The following is a 19,184-nucleotide window of genomic DNA, read 5'->3' on the forward strand; positions in this document are numbered from 1 at the left end:
TGGGTACAGGGCCTGCCTTCTAGGAGTTGACACCCAAAGGCTATATGGCAATCATCAAAGCACCATCCGCTCTGTGCACATATTACAGTCCTCAGTTTGCAGCAGAAAGAAGCTGTTAGCAAATTATGTGTTCTATTTATACAAATAAAATCCTGCAGTATGGTAGAAAGGGTATTGGCCTAGAGGCCTTAGTTTTTTCATTGTTGAGTGAAAGTGATGACAGTACCTACCTCAAAGCATTGCCAAGGCGATTTATTTAAATAGCATATGTAAACCCCCTCACACAGACCTTGTTCATAGTAAGTGTCTATTAAATGGTAGTTTTTCTTCCTTAAGGTGCCTCCAATTCAGTGTTCTTCAGGCAAGTCACCTCCCCAGAACTCATCCTTGGAATGAAAGTGTTTTCCTGGGGTGATTTTTAACAGTTCCTTCAAGCCCAGTATTTCAGAGTCCTTTGACAAAGGGAAGAGAAAGAGGGAGGGAGGGAAGGAAAAAGAAAAGGGGAGAGGAAGGAAAAGAAAATTTTGCTAACCTGGTTACAGTGAATCTCCTACAAAAAATAACCTACTACAATAGATGTGACTGTTATGTAAATTTTAGACTGAGTGAAGAGAGAGGAAAGCTGAGCTATAGCTAAATTTGTGGGCTTTTTCCCTGATATCAAATAGCAATTGTTCTTCAATTTTTATTCCTTTTCCCTACCACAAACATTCTTACTCTGCCAAAAGAAGCCTCCTTAAAATCTCAGTCTATCCCATAAAGTAAAGCACAGAAGTAAATGAGAGAAAAAATACCAAGGACTTGGAGAAAGAAAGGGGTGCGATGAAGGGATGCACAGGCTCAGGCTGGGGGGCAGGGCCACAAGTGTAAGTTCTGCATGCTTCAGAGCAGCAGGGTATGTACCGCTGTCTATTTCTGCTGGTGACCCTATGTACCTCTGGATCTCTCTGTTCCACTTGAGTATTCATTCAGTCAGTGTTTATTGAAGGCCTACTGTGTGCCAGGCTTGTGCGAGGAGCAAGGAGACAAAGTATTGAGTGAAATATGTGTTTCTGAGTGGACCTCCACGTTTTTCTTTGAACAGCTATAATCCTAAGGATTTCTGAGTCTGAGAATGTGTGTGGTGTGTTTGTGTGTGTATATTTCTGTGTATCTCTCACAACTTCACATGTGCATGGCAGTGATTGTTTTTCTTCTGCTAGCTTCAGAGGACTTCCTTTCATTTGCTGTGTTCACTTTGCAAAGAGTGGGCTTTATCTGTTTGATTTTTATAACCTGCAGGATTGAGGGTATGATCACTAATATTTTTAAAACAATTAAAAATCACATGGAGTTCTCTTTTATAGAAGGCTTAATTGTATTATGAAAAATAAGCATGTTATTAGCTCAAGTATGATCCTATGATGATTACAGAAGTCAGGAGGAGGGAACATTGCCTGAGCCCAAGTCTCTGCTATGCCGTGCTAAAGGAGTGACAACTTCCACCATATTTTCTCATGGACATTATTGGCTTTTAGTAAAGAGCATCTTATTTAAAAAGCCAGTATGTAATCCTAATAAAGGAGGTATCAGCAGGACCTGAATTGTTCATCCCTTTGAAAAACACCTATGAAAACCAAACAATATAGCATTGAATTAAACCATCCTGGTTTAATAGTTAGAGTCTTTGTGATCAAATCGTATGGGACCATTCTCTATCCACTTCTCTCATTGGGCAGGGTATATCTTCACACCTTTTCTGCCTAGAAATACTTTCCAAAGAGACTCTGGCAACACATTAACAGGACTGTCTACTCTTATATTTGTTCTCCCAGGAAAACAGAAGTACCTGTGTGCCAGCAGAAATGATTGCACCATCGATAAATTCCGAAGGAAAAATTGTCCATCTTGTCGCCTCCGGAAATGCTATGAAGCAGGGATGACTCTGGGAGGTACAATATTTTTCTTCCTCTTTCTCCTTCTTCCTTTCCCTCCCTCATTCTCTTATTCTCTCTTTAAACCAGATTTTCCTCTTTGATGCTTCCATGGAGGCCAGCCATGCTCTAGATACAGGCTGACCCCTTCATATTCAATGTGGCCATCAGCCAGCTGGTGCTTTTCTTTATCTTTAACCATGCCACACCGCACTGTGGGGCTCAGCATAGGAGCAGGAGGTGTGAAGCAGGGATCAGGACCCATCAGAGGGTGAGTGAGTGTGGACTTGACTATGAAGCGTTCCCCAGGGGACATAATGGTACTGACCTTATGCTGTTAAAAGGTGGCTAGGATGAGAGAACTAAGGAATCCAGAACAGTCACAGGTGCAGGATGACCCAGGCACAGGCTGGCCCTGAACACCCAGGAATATCCCTCAGTTAGCTGCTGCCTGTGTTGTGGAGCTGGCCACCTGGAATGAGAAGCTGCTTTTCTTTGGAGCCTATGACTAGGCTGCCAAGCAGAGCCAGTTTCCTATCTCACATCTCCCAGGGATGAGCAGGCCTTTTAATCATTTCCTTTTGTTTGCAAATCTATTGACCGTTTCCAAAAGCATTTTTTTTTAGTAGCAGAGTAACTTGACAGAACGAAGATACAGCTGTTTCAAGGGTAATCCCCCATCATAATGCTCTCTGTCCTTTATTCTATGTCTACCATGATTGTTGTCACCATTACAGAAAGGTTTGGCTAACACTTACATTTTCCCCTTCAAATTCCTCATTTCTTCATGTTTATATCTACTCAGTGCCAGGGTCCGATCTACTGCCTGCTGCTTCCAAAAACATGCACCTTTCATGAGAAAAGCTAGTTTATTAGTCTACTTTGATTTGGAAATTTGAAGAAAGGCAAACCTGTTTCTGAACACCTGAAACTGTAGCCTCATACCTGATTACTTATTATCAGCCTGGAAAACCCAAGTGCCTATAATTCTGCCCTCTCCACTCCCCTTCTCAAGGCTGATTTCGAGTACTTGTTTATCATTGGCTTTCTGCAAGGTGCTTAATACCTTGTCTGCCTATGTGCATATTTATAGAAACCAACATAGTTGTTTTCTAACCATGTGTGGGTCTTCATGTGGGTAACTGTGTCCTCCCCTCCTCACAGGGTAGTGATACTCTTTAAACAGACCAAAGTACTAAAAATGAATTGACGCAGATTCAGCTTGAGACAGCATCTCAAGTAGTGTCTAGTACTCCTAGACATCGCAGGCAGATGCTCTGCGAGTGGTTTTCCAGGCAACCACATCAAATGAGATTCAAATAATATGAGAAAAGTCAACTTTGTTCTTCTTTGCTTGGCTTACTACAGAAAAATCCTATAATTGTGGTCTACAGTGGGGAGGAAGAAACAGGACTGGGTGTGGAAGGAGAGTGCGGAAGGATAGCCAGGAAAGTTGACAACGGGGTTGACAAGATGAAGTGTTCTCCATATAAATGTTGTCACAACATTCATGGTGGGGGGTCACCCCATGGTGAGGGTTCTGATACTTTCGACTCTCAATTGTTTAGCCCTCTGTGAATTATACATAAGATATGGGGGCTCCCAGGTAGACAACCCCTTAGTTTTCCATCTGCTGATATGAATTGCAAGCCCGCTTTGACACAGGTAAAGTTTAATGGTAACAAAATTCCTCACAACATTTGGGCCCAAATCGTAAAATTAGTTTCATGTATCAGCTAACATCCTCTGTTATAAAGCAGACTGTGACATGATTACAGTGAATCTCTTTTGAAAAGAAGTTTGTGTATAACAATTTCACTATTCCATATAGCAGTCTGACATAAATCTGTAAATTAATTTCTTGAAGAGAGTGGTAAAGTAAGTTTTCAGATTGATTTATTAAAGTGTTCAAATTTGAATGGGCTTGGTCAATACAATGAAAAGAAGTTGAGAAGTGCTGTGGCTGACTTTTGTTTCAGTTCCCTTTTTACATTTACTGAGTGTCTGCTATGTACAAGGTACCATGCTAGGCAATAGAACTTCAGGCAGGCAAACTTCAAGAAGTGTCCACAAAATACAAGGATTCTTGATGTCCTGTAAATGATCTTGCCTTTGGAGTCAGGCAGACCTAGGTTAAAGGCCCAGCTCCATTATTCATTGTGCCCCTTCTAAGCTTCAATTTCTTCATCTGTAATTTAGACATACCATTCTTACAGAGCTATGATGGGGTCAGATGACATGATGAATGTGAACATGCTTGGTAAATGACAAAGTGCTAGACAAATGTGAGGACTGATTATAATAGTAAGGTCACTGGTAATTTAGCTGGTAAGGCTGTACACAGCACTTCCCAGTTGGCTTTAACCCTGAGTTACTTAGCATGCCCTATAACATGTAATAGCTCCAACAGGCAAAACATCACCAGAAATCATCTCAAAACAAAAGTACCACCAAGATCCTACTTGGAAGCCGATTCTAGTAATTAAGAGAATCATATATTATGATATATATGATATATTGTACCATATATTATGTTCAAGTACTACATCAGTAAAAACCCAAATGTTTACCCTCTTAGACACCATTGTTTGAGAAACAAACCTTTCCATTTTGCTAAACTTATCTTCACATTCCTTGCTTCTCTGCTGCAAACCTTTCCCAAGTTTATTGTTAACTTGCAAATTCAGTGTATACTATACCTTTACTCAAACAATGGAAAAAAGAAAGCAAGCATCAATACAGTGATCCTTCTGAATACATTAGTAATAGACATCCTTTTTCACAAGATGTGGGTTTAGCATCAACATTTTGATCACCTTGAAGGAGATTTTGGATAATTTTGTTTTATTTTTCCCATTAATCAATTCAAAATTGTATAATATCTTCCAAAATGGCAACTAAGAATGTAGCTTTGGTCAAGTCCCTTCTCCCATCTGAGGCTCATTTTTCTCATCATAAAAATGAGGTAGTGGGCTTCACCAAGGACTTTTTAGGCACTACCATTTTGTGATTCCATTTCTAAAGTCACAGAGAAAGGATTGTAGATGTATCAGCCCTTTTTTGGATTGTCTATTCACTGTTCCAGAGGTATAGATTAGTCTAGACTTGAGTGCATTGACTTGCATAGTAATTTTAGCTACCTCAAGTCACACCTAAATAAGATATATCATGTGTCTAGACTGTATGGATAGGTTTTTGATGGAGTAGAGGGCAGAAGGACTGTCTTTGTATCTTAGAGAAGCTGGCACTCTGCAGCTGATGGCTGCTTGGTCTTGATGCCTCAAGGTCTCTAATTTGGCTTTCTCTTTGGTGTTCCCTCTATGTTTGGTGATGGAATCTCCTCAGCTCAGAGATACTTAAAACACATACCCTTTGCCTTTTTGCTTCTAGGCCTATCTACCTGTTGATTCTTGTTATCTTAGCAGCTCTTGGTGTTTCTGAAAGGATCCTGGAGGTGTTTGGATTCTCAGAGTGGTTTCCTTAAAGCCTACCTCCAGGCTCTCAACTGCCCATCTACAACAAGGATAGGCCTTTCTTTGAACATGGTTAATTTCTGGCTGCTTTTGAAAAACCACATGTTGCTAATTGCTTCAATAATCTAGCCTCCTTGCCTACTTTTTGTTTAAGAAAATTTTAAAAAATATAAATGTCCAAAGAAGCACCTTCTCCCTGATGAATTAACTGCTGCTTTTTCACAGTTCATAATTAGAATAAATGCACAGCCATTTCTTACTTTTCTCTGCACTTCTCAAGGATATACTCCCAGTTTCCAAGATGGAATAAGAAAGAAAGAATTACCTTTACCAGCCATATTCTTCCCTGACCCTTCCTTCCTTCTCATTTTCTCTCCTATTCCTCCCTAAACATTATTTCTTTCTGTGTTATGCAACTTTTGAGTTCTCAACCTTTAATAAATGGCTTTGGCCCCTGCCTACTCCCTCCTCTCCTGAACCATGGAAGATGGTAGGCCTTTTAGGAATTTCAGGTAACAGCCAAACCCCAGAAGAGGAGAAGAAACATGGAGCCCAAGAGCATGTGAGAATCTGAGGTGTGCAGCATTTTTTTCAGAGGTTACTCTAGCACATTTGAGAAGTCTCGTTCTTACTAGGAGGCTGAACTCCACATCTGAGACTCAAAACTGTTAACAGATCTGCAAGTTTTAACAACCTCTATGATTCTCTAGTTGAGAGGATGGCCTGGTCTGATATTGCCATGGACACTATGAACATCCTTGTCATTTCCAGTGTTGAAGTGAGCCTTGACGTCAGCTCTTTCATCATTCCCCATGCTCACGAGCAGCCCACCATTGTTACTTCTGGATCACATGCCCTGGATGCAAGAGAGTGATTCTAATGCTGAAATACTATTTCATGGCTTGGTTCTTCAGCGGACAAGTTTCACAACATTTATTCATCCATCAAACTATCCATTCATCTTTCCAACCAGCCAACTAGCTAGCCCTTTCATCTTTCCATCCATTCACTCATCTATTTATTGATTTAACAAATATTCGTTGAGTGCCAACTATGTGCCAGTTTCTGTGGTAGGCATTTTGGGGGAACATAGATGAATGAGATACAATCCCTGCCTTCAGAAAGTTAAACAATGGGAGACAGACTGTGATAACTAATACACCTTAACTTTAAAGGCTAAATAGGAATTGAAGAAGCTGGGAAGAAGTTTAGTGAGGTAGAGGGAAAGGACATTCAAGGCAAAGGGCACAGTTTGAATAAAGGCAGAAAGATATTTAAAAAATTTATTGAGGTTTCGAGGAATAGCACAAGTAGTTTAATATGGCCAGATCTGGAGAAAGGGGGAAGGCAAACTGAAACCACACTGAAAATGTACTTGGTTATTATGCTAAAAGGTTTGAACTTCAGGCAGTTGAAGAGCTATGACACGGAATAGACATGTTCACATACCATTTTGTTTATTTGTGTGTTTGTTTTTTAAGAGGATTAGCAACGGCATGAATGTTGTATAGATGAGGGCTTACATTTTATAAAAAGAGATAGTATGCTAGGTAGAGAGAGAGAAAGAAATTCCTAGCATCAATTTCGTTAAACACCTAGGATTATAGCCTTGGTTCCTGGGGTGAGTTGCCTCTGTTTGGACTGATACCTGTAAGTACTGACCATGTGCATAAGTCCTTCCCTTATACAAGTCTGCTGCCTTGATCTAGGCCAGTGCTTCTCAGTATGGGTTCTGAGAAAAATAGTTCTTTGACATGATACATGAAAAATTATTTTTATGGTTAAATAAGTTAGGAAAACTTGCATATTATGGTCTTGATCAGGAAGATTTACAGTGCATGTTAGCATATCACAGACCTTGTCCAGTATTGCAATAAAGTAAACTGAGGAACTTGGTAATTCAGGATTCCCAAATTTAACTCAAGCACAGAAACCTGTTTTCACATAACACCTGTTAATATCCTATAAAACCACTGTTTTCTGGAATGTACTTTGGAAAACTTGGTTATAGATAAATACTCTATCCTATAAGCAGACAATACCCCTAGCCCAGGTCATCCATTTTATAGCTGTGTATACCTGCATGTATATTGCTCACCAGGAGAATCAATTAAGAATGACTTCACGACCAAGAATAGACCATCTTCACCACATCTCAAGTGTATGCGCCAGAGGCTACTAAAACCACTAAAGTAAACCATGTTGGGTCTGTAGTATTATTGTCATACACAAAGGATAGGATATAATTCAGGCCCAAGTTATCTAATGGCCACAGGTACATATTCCTGACCCAAGGAGCATGCCAGATACATAATTTCTGAGAAATATAATGACTTCTAGCATCATGCAAAGTGATCACTAAATATTTTGGCTATCTAGACATTCTACCCTAAAGTTTAACAGTCCTTTTGTGTACTTTCTGACTAACATTCCAACATCCACCCAGAACCTCATCATGGTGCTACCACATACCCTCATTGCTCATATAGGAGGCCTAGAAATCACAGATTTGAAGAATTTGGGTCCCACTGCCCAACCAATGATTGAATCCCCTCTAAACCCTGTTCAGCAAGCAGCAGAGTATCATAAAGCATCAACAATGTGGAACTCAGTTAATGGAATTTCCTCCCTTCTATTTGGACTCTGTAGATTAGAGCCCAAAATGTCTCTAGGTTGGAGATGTAAGCAGTAAGTCTGAATTCTAAGAAGTGCTACTCCCCACACAAATTTCTTAGATACTTGAGTACTCCTACAGATCAGCATAACTGAGGCATGCACAGAGGAGCAGAATTGCCCTATAAATTTTGACACCAACCTGTGCAACATGTGGCTCAGCACTTACAGTTTCTGGTTTTGTTTTGTTTTGTTTTTCTTTTGGTTTTGTGCTTTAAGAGGTCCTGTGTATAGTGGAAATAGCATGGTGGACTAGTATACATACAGGCCTTGTTTCTAGTCCTGGCTCTGGCACTTACTATCTTGATGACCTTGGATAAATCATTAGATCGCTCTGAGCCTCAGTTTCCCCGACTCAGTTTTCCAACTACACTATGGGAATAATAAAATTTTCCTTACAGAATGGTGGTAAATTTGTAAAGAAACTGGTACATAGTAGGCACACAATAAATATCACTGTACCTCCTTTTTTGGATGAAAATTGGTCTGTGTGCTCCCAGTCACTAATGGAGCCTGTTCTCTGTGCTATAGGAGTGTGGATTATGGTACTGGTTCCTTGGTTCTCTGGTCTCTGAATTTCCCCTGAATTAACCCTTGCAATCTGCCCTCCAGGGTCAATATTGCCATCCTCCAATTGGTTACATACATATTTGGTGACATATTGGAGAGAAAAAGGTATACTTCTCTCTAATTGTAGTTCTCAAATGAACTTGTATATGGAGAGATGAGAGACCATATCTCTTTATTCCTCCAAACCAAATTATCTGGTACAGCACATATACGCTGTAGTCTGTCTCTGAATATTTGTTTTTAGAGAATTATGGTAGAGGTAAATAATTTTCTCTGATCATCAAAATTGATGATACCACATATCTGGTTCTTGAATAAGTATCTAACTTATAAAATTTCCACTTAAAATCCTTGAGTTTTTAAAGTGTAATAGCAGCAGAAAGATTTTATTGTTGTTTACTTTCACTGTGAGTGCTCCAGATTCCCTCAGGTGCTTTTGAGAGAGTAAAATGATGTCACAGGCAATGTTTTTTGAAGGTAGTATGCAGAAAGCTAAGAGTACACAGCCCACAATAGGTCATATATACAGAGGCAAGTATTTTCCAAATATAAAAATTCAGAAAAAAAGTTTCATATGAACTGATAACAGTTTGTATGAAAACATTTTACTTTTGATTTAAGAAGAGTGCCACTTGTAGTTACAAATTGGAGAATGTATTCCTTAAGATCAACAAAAGTGTTTAGAATATTTTCTTATTATCCTGAACTTACACATAGACAATTTACCTGAGAAAGATGCTTTTTTAGAGACTTTTGTACATCCTTTGGGATCACGTTTGTATGAAGTAGAACTAAGGGGGAAATACACAGCCACCCAGAAACCAGTAGAGCCTTCAAATTATCTATTATTGATGATATTTCCATGACAACAGATATGTAAGAAGTAAACTGCAAATGGCATCACTACTCTAGATCACCTCTTTTGGAATCAAGTTCCATTCTCTTCAGTCCATTTAATTCTTGCTACACTTTTTAGGTCTCTTAACCCAGGCATATAAATGTATTTCTTTCTCCTGTTTAATACCCCATTGGACCAGTGGTTCTGTGGCTGAAGTGAAAATTGATTGTTGAGGGACATTTCAGACTTCTAGCAGTCAGCACTTAAAACAATGTAAGCACCAATCCTGAAGAAATCACCTGCAGAAAACTTGGACTGACATTTGGAACTAAAAAGAAAATCTGGATCTTGACCAAGACAAAAGGTCACCAGCCTGGGCCTGCACAGTGTGGTGTATCATGCTGGCCACAATGAAACTGGAAGAGACTGAGGACTCACCAGCATGGAAAATGAGGCATGGAAGCTTTGATTAGTGAGCTGTTAGGCACACAGACATTAATTTCGAAGCATTCCCATCTCCAAGCTGAGTAATAATGTTTGTAATATTATGGGATTGTTTGGCAGCTGCAAGAAATTCAGAAAACTGAATAAGGAGTCTTTGTTGGCCTCTGAGTGGCTATAATGAGACCTTTAAATTTCACCTCCCTTCCCTTCCTCCACGTCCTCTCTGCCCAACCACCACCACCACTTAATTCTTGCCTGCTACGTAGCAAGAGGCACATAACAAACACATATATAAGCTCTTTAGTATATTCGTCAATAAAGCAGAAAAGAAAGGGGAAAAAACCCACAAAACTCCAAGTAAAGAATTTTCCATTTCCCAGTCTCACTTCTGTCTTACAGGTAGGTAGGAAATGAGACAAGGAAACCCCCAGTCCAAAATGGCAGGCACTCATTCTCCCCAACTTTGCATGCTGCCTCCTATGTCAGAGGACCTGACTCAAGTATCTGATTATGGGGCCTGCTAGGTGCTAGCCCATCTTTAAGTTGCTACGTTCACCAGTGTCGCTGTTTCATATTAGAAAAAATCCAGGTTGGATACTGCAAGCATCTCAAAATGACCAGACACTGAAGAAAGGCTGACCTGCCTCATTCAAACTGAGGGTTCTAGAGGGCTCTAGTGGATAGCCAGAAACACCTGGAATCTGAAGCTTAGGGGCTTAAGCTTTTGCTCCTCAATAGATACTTTAATGTTGGGACTGGGGACTACTCTCTTAGTTGATGACTCCTCCCGGTGGGACTGATGGTGTTTCCCTACCTCACAGGGATATTGTGAGGACTAAATAATAGAGTTACCAATTCATGTAGTCATGAGCATCATGATTGTTGTTTTCTATAATATGACTTGGCATTAACAGAGTGCCCTTTGATTGTTTTTGATTGTATATGATAGCATCAGGCACTGACTCAAGTGGATGCAGTGAAGCTCTGGCTAAGTGACTTGCTTTCCACAGTGTGCTGCTGCTGGGAAGAAGCTTTGCTAATAGGACTCAAAGTGCTACCTTGAACAAGAAGCCACTGTACCTATCTGAGGCTCCTGTGGCATTTTCACTTGGTTATTAGGCAATTCATGAGTTTCCTCTTACCTCCATTTTGCTGGACCACTGCCAAGGAACTAGATCTTAACCTCAGGCTCCATCATTGAGCTGAAGGTAGTAGCTGATCCACAGAAGTTCAGTAAACAAAGACCAGATTTCTGATTTTCCTGGAGAAACACCCCCAAAAAGCCAGCCAGCCTCTCTCTTCAAACAGACCAGGAGACTACAGTCAGACATTTCTTTTCTCCCTATTCCCAAAGTTAATGTGACTCTGCTTTTAGGAACACACACACACACACTTGAACGTTTCATAAAGCAGGAGGAAGGCAAAATCTAAGAACCAGTGCCTACTCTCTTGTTTTCTATTAAAGTTAAGATGATGGAGGAAAGTAGATAAGACTTTACCTCTTCTAGCTTTAGTGCCCCACACTGTTCACTCACACCATACACTTGCTTCTCCAGCAAGTATGAAGCCTTGTTTTTCTCCCAAGCCAGCCTCAAAATTTGCATTGATGTAAGAGGAGAGGTCCTTAGAGTTTGTAATATCTTGCTATGCTCTGTCTCTGCCTCAGAGCCTCCATATTGAAACTAGTTTCCTTCTGGTGGATGTGCAGTCTTTGAGGCCGGGGCAGACAGGTATGAGGGTCAGAAACACTCTTCCAGCCTTGCCTGGGACCTGCATTTTCCACCCTCTTCCTTCTCCTCTCTCCACCTACATGCGCACACACACACACACACACACACAGACACTTCTTTCTCCTTCCCCTGACTCAGCAACATTCTGGAGAAAAGCCAAGGAAGGACTTGAAGGAGGGAAGGGAGTTTCCCCCTCCTTGGGGCAGAATTTTAATCTCCAGGCCAACAAGAGGTTCCCTAATGTGGATTGAAAGGTTAATGTGGTTTATTTTTTAACTGCTTTCTATTTGTTTGAGTGTTGCATATTTCTGCTAGTGAATTTTCCTTTAATAAAGCCGTTAATACACCAATGGTATTTTCTTATTTACAACAGACTGACAGGACTAATGCTGTTAACATTGGGCCTTTCTTTCTTTTTCGTTTTTCTTTCTTTTTTTTTTTTTTTTTCTTTCTCTCGTTTGCTTTCCAGGTCATGCTGACCTGTTCGGCTTGGACTGTTTCACATTTGTTTTTAATGTCAGTTTAAATGTAATTGTAAAAGCATGTATGCTCTAAATTCATGTAGTTACTTTTTCCAGTGGAAAAGCCTCATATGCGAAACAATTTCCAGGCTCTGCAATTTCACATGAGCAGGTTTTTGGTAATGACCTTGTGCCCCTCACCCAGGATGGCATCTGGACAGTGAACCTCTTTCTTCTGGCTCAGTAGTCAGAGAGAGGAGACTTGGAAATAGTTTCTGCCAGGTCCTGTGCTTTGGCAAGCATATGAAGCATTGCATATCATTCTATTATTAATTACGTTTACTCCTCCATGAACTAAAAACCATTAGACTAAATAGTCCAACATAAACCTTGAAAGATAAAATTCAATATTCTTTTCCCTGGCTATTCCTTTGACTCAGAATTGGGACTGGGAGGAGAATGGGGGCATGGGAGGAAGGACCAAGAAACCTTCTTGCCTGAGAGAATTTGGCCAACACTTATTTGTGTACACTTACACTTGGATGCACCCCTACTAATCTCTCACTCCATGACTGCCAAGAACTGGCTCTGTTCCCTGTCTCTTATCCTTGTCCTAATTCTTCCCCACTCATTTCCAGCTGACCCTTCCCCCCACTAACATGCTACCCTACCTGATAAAATTGAAAGAGTACTACCATAGAAGTCAGGATACCTGGTTCTAGTTCCTGCTTTGCAACTATCTAACTGTGTGACCTTGGGCAAGACTTAGCTCTGGCCTTCAGTCTGCTCATCTTTATAATAGGGATTTGTTTCAATGGGAAAGGAAGAAATAGACAAGATCTGGGGCTTTCAAACATTTTCTTGGCAATAGAATCTTTTCTTCAAATAAAATCTGATGCAGAGTCCCAAATGAAGATACGGAATAGAGCACTGCTTTGAAAGAAGGAGGGTTTATTGGAGCCACATGCTCAGGCCTACTTTGCCTCCTCTCAGGGCCCTTTAAAATCCTTGGGGCTCCACTACTGTACCAGATTGATGTCTGGGGAAACTTCTAACTTGATTATCTCTCCTAATTGATTTAAATCCCTGTGGAAACTCTATATGTTTCTTTTTTTTTTTCTTTTGCAACATCTTTATTGGAGTATAATTGCTTTACAATGTTGTGTTAGTTTCTGCTGTATAACAAAGTGAATCAGCTCTATGTATACATATATCCCCATATCCCCATATCCCCTCCCTCTTGTGTCTCCCTCTCACCCTCCCTATCCTAGCCCTCTAGGTGGTCACAAAGCACCGAGCTGATCTCCCTGTTTCATCAGTTAGATTTTTCAGAGAGAAATTCAGCTGCTTGAGATAAAGGGAATGACGTGGAGCAATGTGGGGTTTAGCAACTAGCAAGAAAGAGTAAGAGGCATCATGTATTGACTTACAGAATTTACAGAATTTGCTAAGCACCTTACATGTATTATCTTAGGTAAAGTTACAACAACTCTGTGGGGTAGATCCTATAATTATCTTAGGATTCTTAAACCTGTCAGTTTGGCCCTCAACCTTTGGCTCGAGACCAGTTGACCAAGATGGAAGACAATATTTCTTATAGGTTGCCACCCTAAGCAGTTTTTCAGAATGTTTTCTAGCTAGAGATTCATTCTTGGAAAATGTCATAGCCTGCCCATTGATATACACCTTTACAGAATTCAGAGTACTTTCATTGAGATCATCTCACTTTCTCCAAATAACAGTCCTATGAAGTAGTCAGGTCAGATGAGAAAACTGAGGTGTAGGAGAAATCAAGGGATATGTTCAAGGTCAGACATCCCATAAGAAAGTGAATACCACCACCAATAATAAAAAGCCCTTTCTTGTGAATAACATTTTAGAACTTTGATGTCATCATTGCATTCTGCCTCCTTAAGTACAGCGAAATTTTTCACCCTGCTACGGTCTTGGAGGGTTCTTCTGGTGGTGTAGAATCTTCCCTCTACTCTCAGACACCACCACAGTGTCTATATCCCTCTTTAACAACCTTATTAGTTAGGTGCTAATGTTATCCCCAATTTATAGATGAGGAAATTGAGGTACAGAGAGGCTAAGTCTTGCCCAGAGTCACACAACTAGTGAGTAATACAGCCAGGCTTAACACTGAGACAGTCTGACTCCAGACTATTTGCTGTTAACTACTACCCTTTGTACATATATCAAGAAACTAAGAGCAAAAGAAGGAAAAGATGTTCTGGAGATCATACAGTGAGCTCCCCTGGATCTTAATCCAGTGTTCCTCTGAATATCTAAACCTAAAGTTGTACAGTGAGATCCCCTGACTCTAATCCTAGTGGATGGAAAGATGGTTGGCATGATTTAAGCCAGAGGCTACAAATTGGTTTTCCGCAGGCCAAAACTGACTTGCAGAATTGTTTGTCCAGCACAAACAGACTTAGACTGCCCCTAGGCAGGGCATCAATCACTTTCCCTGTCCCCAGCCCACCCCATTTATGTTCACTAGGCTGTTTTAGATCATTTGCGTATCTGCCTGACTAGTGAAGATATTCGAGTTCATGACCCATACATTTAAGCATTATAATATATAAGCACCTGCACACACACACATAATTTCAGACATTCACATAAGTACAGCCTAGTCTGGTTTCACAAAGAATTTGAAGCTCTGCACCAAATGTACCTTTGTGTTTATTTAGCATTTAGAATTACACTTAAGACCTGAATTCAGTTTTATAGGCAGTTATATGCTAAAGAAACTCAGTTACTTTTTTTCATCTCATAATGTGTCACTCTTCCCTTCCCTTCTCTGCCATATCTGGTTCTCTGTTAATCCTGCTGTCCCTTCTTCCCCATGTCCGAGTTTGGTCTCCCATAATCCAGTCACTCTCTACTCTTTAGGAATGGATGGAGAGTGAAGAAAATCATTTTGGAGGGCTCACTATGTGCCAGGCATTCTCTCTCATTTAGTTCTCATAAGTGTCCTAGGAAGCAGGAAGCGGCTCCCCCATTTTACAAAGGCGGAAACAGAATCTCAGAGAAGCTAGGCAATGGGCTCAAAGTTATTGAGCTAGTAATTGACGGAGCTGGATTTGAATCCAAGATCTTCTGATTCCAAAGCCTATTATCTTGTCTATACCACAATTTTGTAAGGAAAGTGTATTAGTTTTCCACTGCTGCATAACAAATTACCTCAAATTTAGTACCCATTTATCAGCTCACAGTTCTGTAAGTCAGAAGTCTGACACAGCATGACTGGATTCTCAGCTCAGTGTCTCACAAGGATGAAATAAAACCATTGGTCAGGGGCTTCGTTCTAATCTGGAGCTCACAGTCCTCTTCCAAGCTCATGTGATTATGGCAGGATTCAGTTCCTTGCAGTTGTAGGATTAAGGTTTCTGTTTCCTTTCTGGCTGTCTGACAGAGGCTGCTCTTAGCTCCCAGAGCCTGCCCTCATTCCTTGCCATGTGTGCCCCCTCCACTTTCAAAGCCTGCAACAGAGAATCTTCCTTATATTGAATCCCCCTGATTTCATGAATACCCTTCCGGAAGAGTCCAGTCCCTTTTAAGTCTTATCTGATTAGGTCAGGCCCATCAAGTATAACGACCCTCAAAATTCAACTGACTTGTGACCTTAATTACATCTACCTAATCCTTTTACAACAGCACCTATATTGGTGTTTGACTAAATAACTGGAAGAAGGTATGTGTACACCAGGGGTTGGGAATATTGGTGGCCATCAAATATACCTACCACAGGAAATCATTCTTTTATGCTTCAAATTCCATGGTGAGATTCAAGGAAGAGAAACATCCTTGACCTTGGGGAGAGGAACTTGAATTTTCTAAGACTTTGTAAACTTTACCGCACCTTGCCTGTCCCCTGCCCAAGGATGAGAAAACCTCTGTCTTGAGGTAGCAAGGAATAAGGCTGGAATAGTGCCTAGTGGTCATAGTGGCTATAGAAGCTACAGATTAATCACATCTACTTCTCCTGAGGGATGTACCATTGAACCTGATTGGAAAAATCTTTCTCTGTTGCTGTAGAGACAGCCCTCATAGGGGTCTAATGCCACTATGCTGAATAGTCAGTTCCCCATAGGGTCCAGGCAGCAGGATCCAGGCATGTTTTCAAGGGCTCTATTCCCTTAAAGATTGGGTACAGACAAGGATGTGCCTTGACAATGTCCCTTTCTTGTCACTGCTTTGACCTACGATTGAAAGACAGTGATGAGATGCAAAGTAGCTCACACACCATTAGAACTATCAACCTTTACTGTCCCCTTTATCCTGGCTTCATCACTCAATTTGAGCAAACCAATGGGTCTCTGTGGTAACACAGGGGCCTGACAAGCCTGAACCTCACATGAAAGAGTTAGATATGACTCTGGGGCTCAGGTGCAGGAGACAGGAGGGGTGTGGGGGCGGCCTTCATGGATGAAAACAAGGCCTTGGGCATTGAGTAACAGCTGAGACTAGCAAGCCTCATTGTCCAGCATTCCAAGTCGTCTAGCAACATGCTGGCCTCTGCTGCACAGAGAGAACAGAGGATCCCCCGGCAGAATGAATGGAATCTGATTTCAATTATGTTCAGTACAGTCACCCTCTTCAGGCAGAGAGGCCAGAACACCTGGTGCAGCTTGGTCCACCGTGGCCGCAGGGACAGCAGGTTACCCAGGTCCTGGAGGCAAGTGGGAATGCAGATTCTCTTTCTCAAGCAGATGCCATATAGGTCTAGAGGAGGAGGATATGAAAATACCAGCCAAGTTTTCATTAGCACTATGCAGAGAAGGGGAATTATTTTAGGTTGATGGATTTTCCCCACAGTCTCTGCACATATTGATCTTGCTTGTAATGAGTTTGCTTAGGTCCACGAGTCATCAGCCCACTGAGATCTGAGTCATTGGTGGGAGAGTCAAGGTGACAGAGCATACCTCGCTGATTGCACCAGCACCAGTTCTTCTCTGTGTCCTTCCACCTTTTTGAAAAACCCATGGATTCTTCTATATACAACTCATTTGGATTCATTTTTTAATCAGTAGCATGAGTAGGGCATGACAAATGGGACAGCTGCCCCAGAGAACAGTCTAGATTCACAATAGTATTCCATAGAACTTTGTGAGATGAAGGATATGCTCTGTAACTGTACTGTCCATTGTAGCAGCCATAAGCCACATGTGCCTTTTGAGCACTTGAACTGTGGCTAGTGAGACTAAAGAATTATATCTTTAATTTTATTTAATTTTAATTAATTTAAATTTAAGTAGCCACATGCGTCTAGTGGCTCTTGTGTTGGGCAGTGCAAATCTAGAAGGAGTTCAGAGAGGCAGGTACTGAGATAGAGTAGAAATGACTTACTTACTCAAAAAGAGAGCTGGTATGGTACAGGGAACTCTGGATTAGGAATAAGAGCCTGGTTCTAGTCTCTGCTCAGCCAGTAGGTGACCACACTCACTGTGGCCTCAGGCTCTCCATCCTTGACTTGAAATGTTGGATTAACAACAGAAGTCCTGAAATAATGGCTAAGGCCTGAATTCAACTTTGGGATACAGATGAGTTTTAGGAAAAATCTAAAATATTATATGAAGGCCTTCTAGGAGTATGTGTATGTGTGTGTGTGTTATGTGCACATGCATTACAGGGGCAGGAAGGCGGTAAAGCATTCACTTCAGTTCACCAGAGTTCCCACCATTCTCCTATAAACACACACACACAGACATACACACACACTGTATTACTTGTGTAGACGATGAAGGTATATTAATTCTGTGAACCCCCTGGATGTGATGAGTTCTAATGACCCTTCCTATTTTGTCATGCTATGAATCTCTAAGCCACTATAGTTCCCCAAACCTATTTCTACTTTGGGCAAATGACTAGAGGAGTCTCATAGCTTCTGCCTTTTCCTTTCTGTATTTGACTCTAGTTACTGAAGTTTAGAGTCACGGGTGAGGGTGGAAGGCAGGGAGGATATAACCCTAGCCCTACTCCTCAACTCTATTAGGCTAGAAGTAGGGTTTAGGGCTTCAGACTCCTTGTGGATGCAGTATGATATAGTAGAAAGAGCATTGGCTTTATAGTCAGACTAAGTTAAGATTTTTAGGTTCTGTTTCTTGATAGCTGTGTTACCTCAGTTTACTCACTTGCAAAACAGAGATAGGAAATATTCCTCACCTCCTAAGATCATTGTGGAATTAAGTGATATAATATGCTTATGAAGTGAAGTATATAGAAGGCTCAGAAAAAATAATTAACCTTATATCTCTTAGTTCCCTCAGGCATAAGGCTAATTATATCTCTGTCTTCTCCCAGGCTGAAAGGGGGACTACATGGCCTGGCAACTTCTGAGCCCAAGGTCAGAAAGTACCAGTGATGGGGAAGAGAATGTCTACCTCTAGAACCTGTACCAGGGGAGCAGATCCAGAAGGCACTTTCAGTCTGTGGAGCTGCCTACATGAGCCCATGTCAGCAATGGGTTCCCCAGATGACAAAAAATTTTAGGGGCCAGGCCAGTAGCTCTGGGACAAGATGAGCTTAGCCCTGCCCATACCTCCAGCTTGTGCCCTTGATGGGAGGTGGGAGTTGACAGTGGGTGTGCATATCTCCTATTACTGACTGTGCCCAAACCTTGCAGAAAAGATTGTTGGACAAGGTCATCTTGAACTCTGTGTTGATTTTCCAGGCTTCCTTGTTATTTTACCCTGAGTTCTTCTCTGGGCTCTTCTTGCACCACCAAACCCTCTATTTTCTCCTCCTCTACCCCGGTTGTTGATCCAAACATGTGATTCATTCTTTCATTGATTTACTGAGTTGTACTACGATTGGAGTTTGCATTGCAAGACTTATTTTTCTAATTAGAGCTGAAAGTCAGTTCCAGATAAGTATCTTTTTTTGCAGGAGCCAGAAACAGATCAGCAACAGGTTTTGTTGTATTTATCCATTAAAATTGAGCAATCAGCTTCTCTCTTTGTTTTATACCTTTTAAATTTTATTATTATTATTATTTTAAAGAGATTAAAGTGGTTTATGGTCTGTCCCGGTACAACTGCCTATGCTAGATCTCAGAGTTATGGCCTTTTCAATTA

The 19,184-nt window shown here is 41.0% G+C and overlaps 1 protein-coding gene across 3 annotated transcripts in view; it reads left to right on the forward strand.

Annotated features, from left to right (window-relative positions):
* AR (androgen receptor) overlaps positions 1 to 19,184 on the forward strand; it is a 168,058-nt gene that overhangs the window by 134,773 nt on the left and 14,101 nt on the right. Inside the window, exons 3-4 of one of the 3 annotated variants that reach the window (XM_068532992.1) lie at positions 1,815 to 1,931; positions 5,336 to 5,397. In XM_068532992.1, the coding sequence (XP_068389093.1) occupies positions 1,815 to 1,931; positions 5,336 to 5,397 (179 nt within the window). Of the gene's footprint in view, positions 1 to 1,761; positions 1,932 to 5,335; positions 5,398 to 19,184 lie in introns of those variants that run through there. The other 2 variants (XM_068532991.1, XM_068532993.1) reach the window with 2 other exon arrangements.

Source organism: Eschrichtius robustus, chromosome X (assembly GCF_028021215.1).
Source record: "Eschrichtius robustus isolate mEscRob2 chromosome X, mEscRob2.pri, whole genome shotgun sequence".
In the NCBI taxonomy this organism is placed as follows: domain Eukaryota; kingdom Metazoa; phylum Chordata; class Mammalia; order Artiodactyla; family Eschrichtiidae; genus Eschrichtius; species Eschrichtius robustus.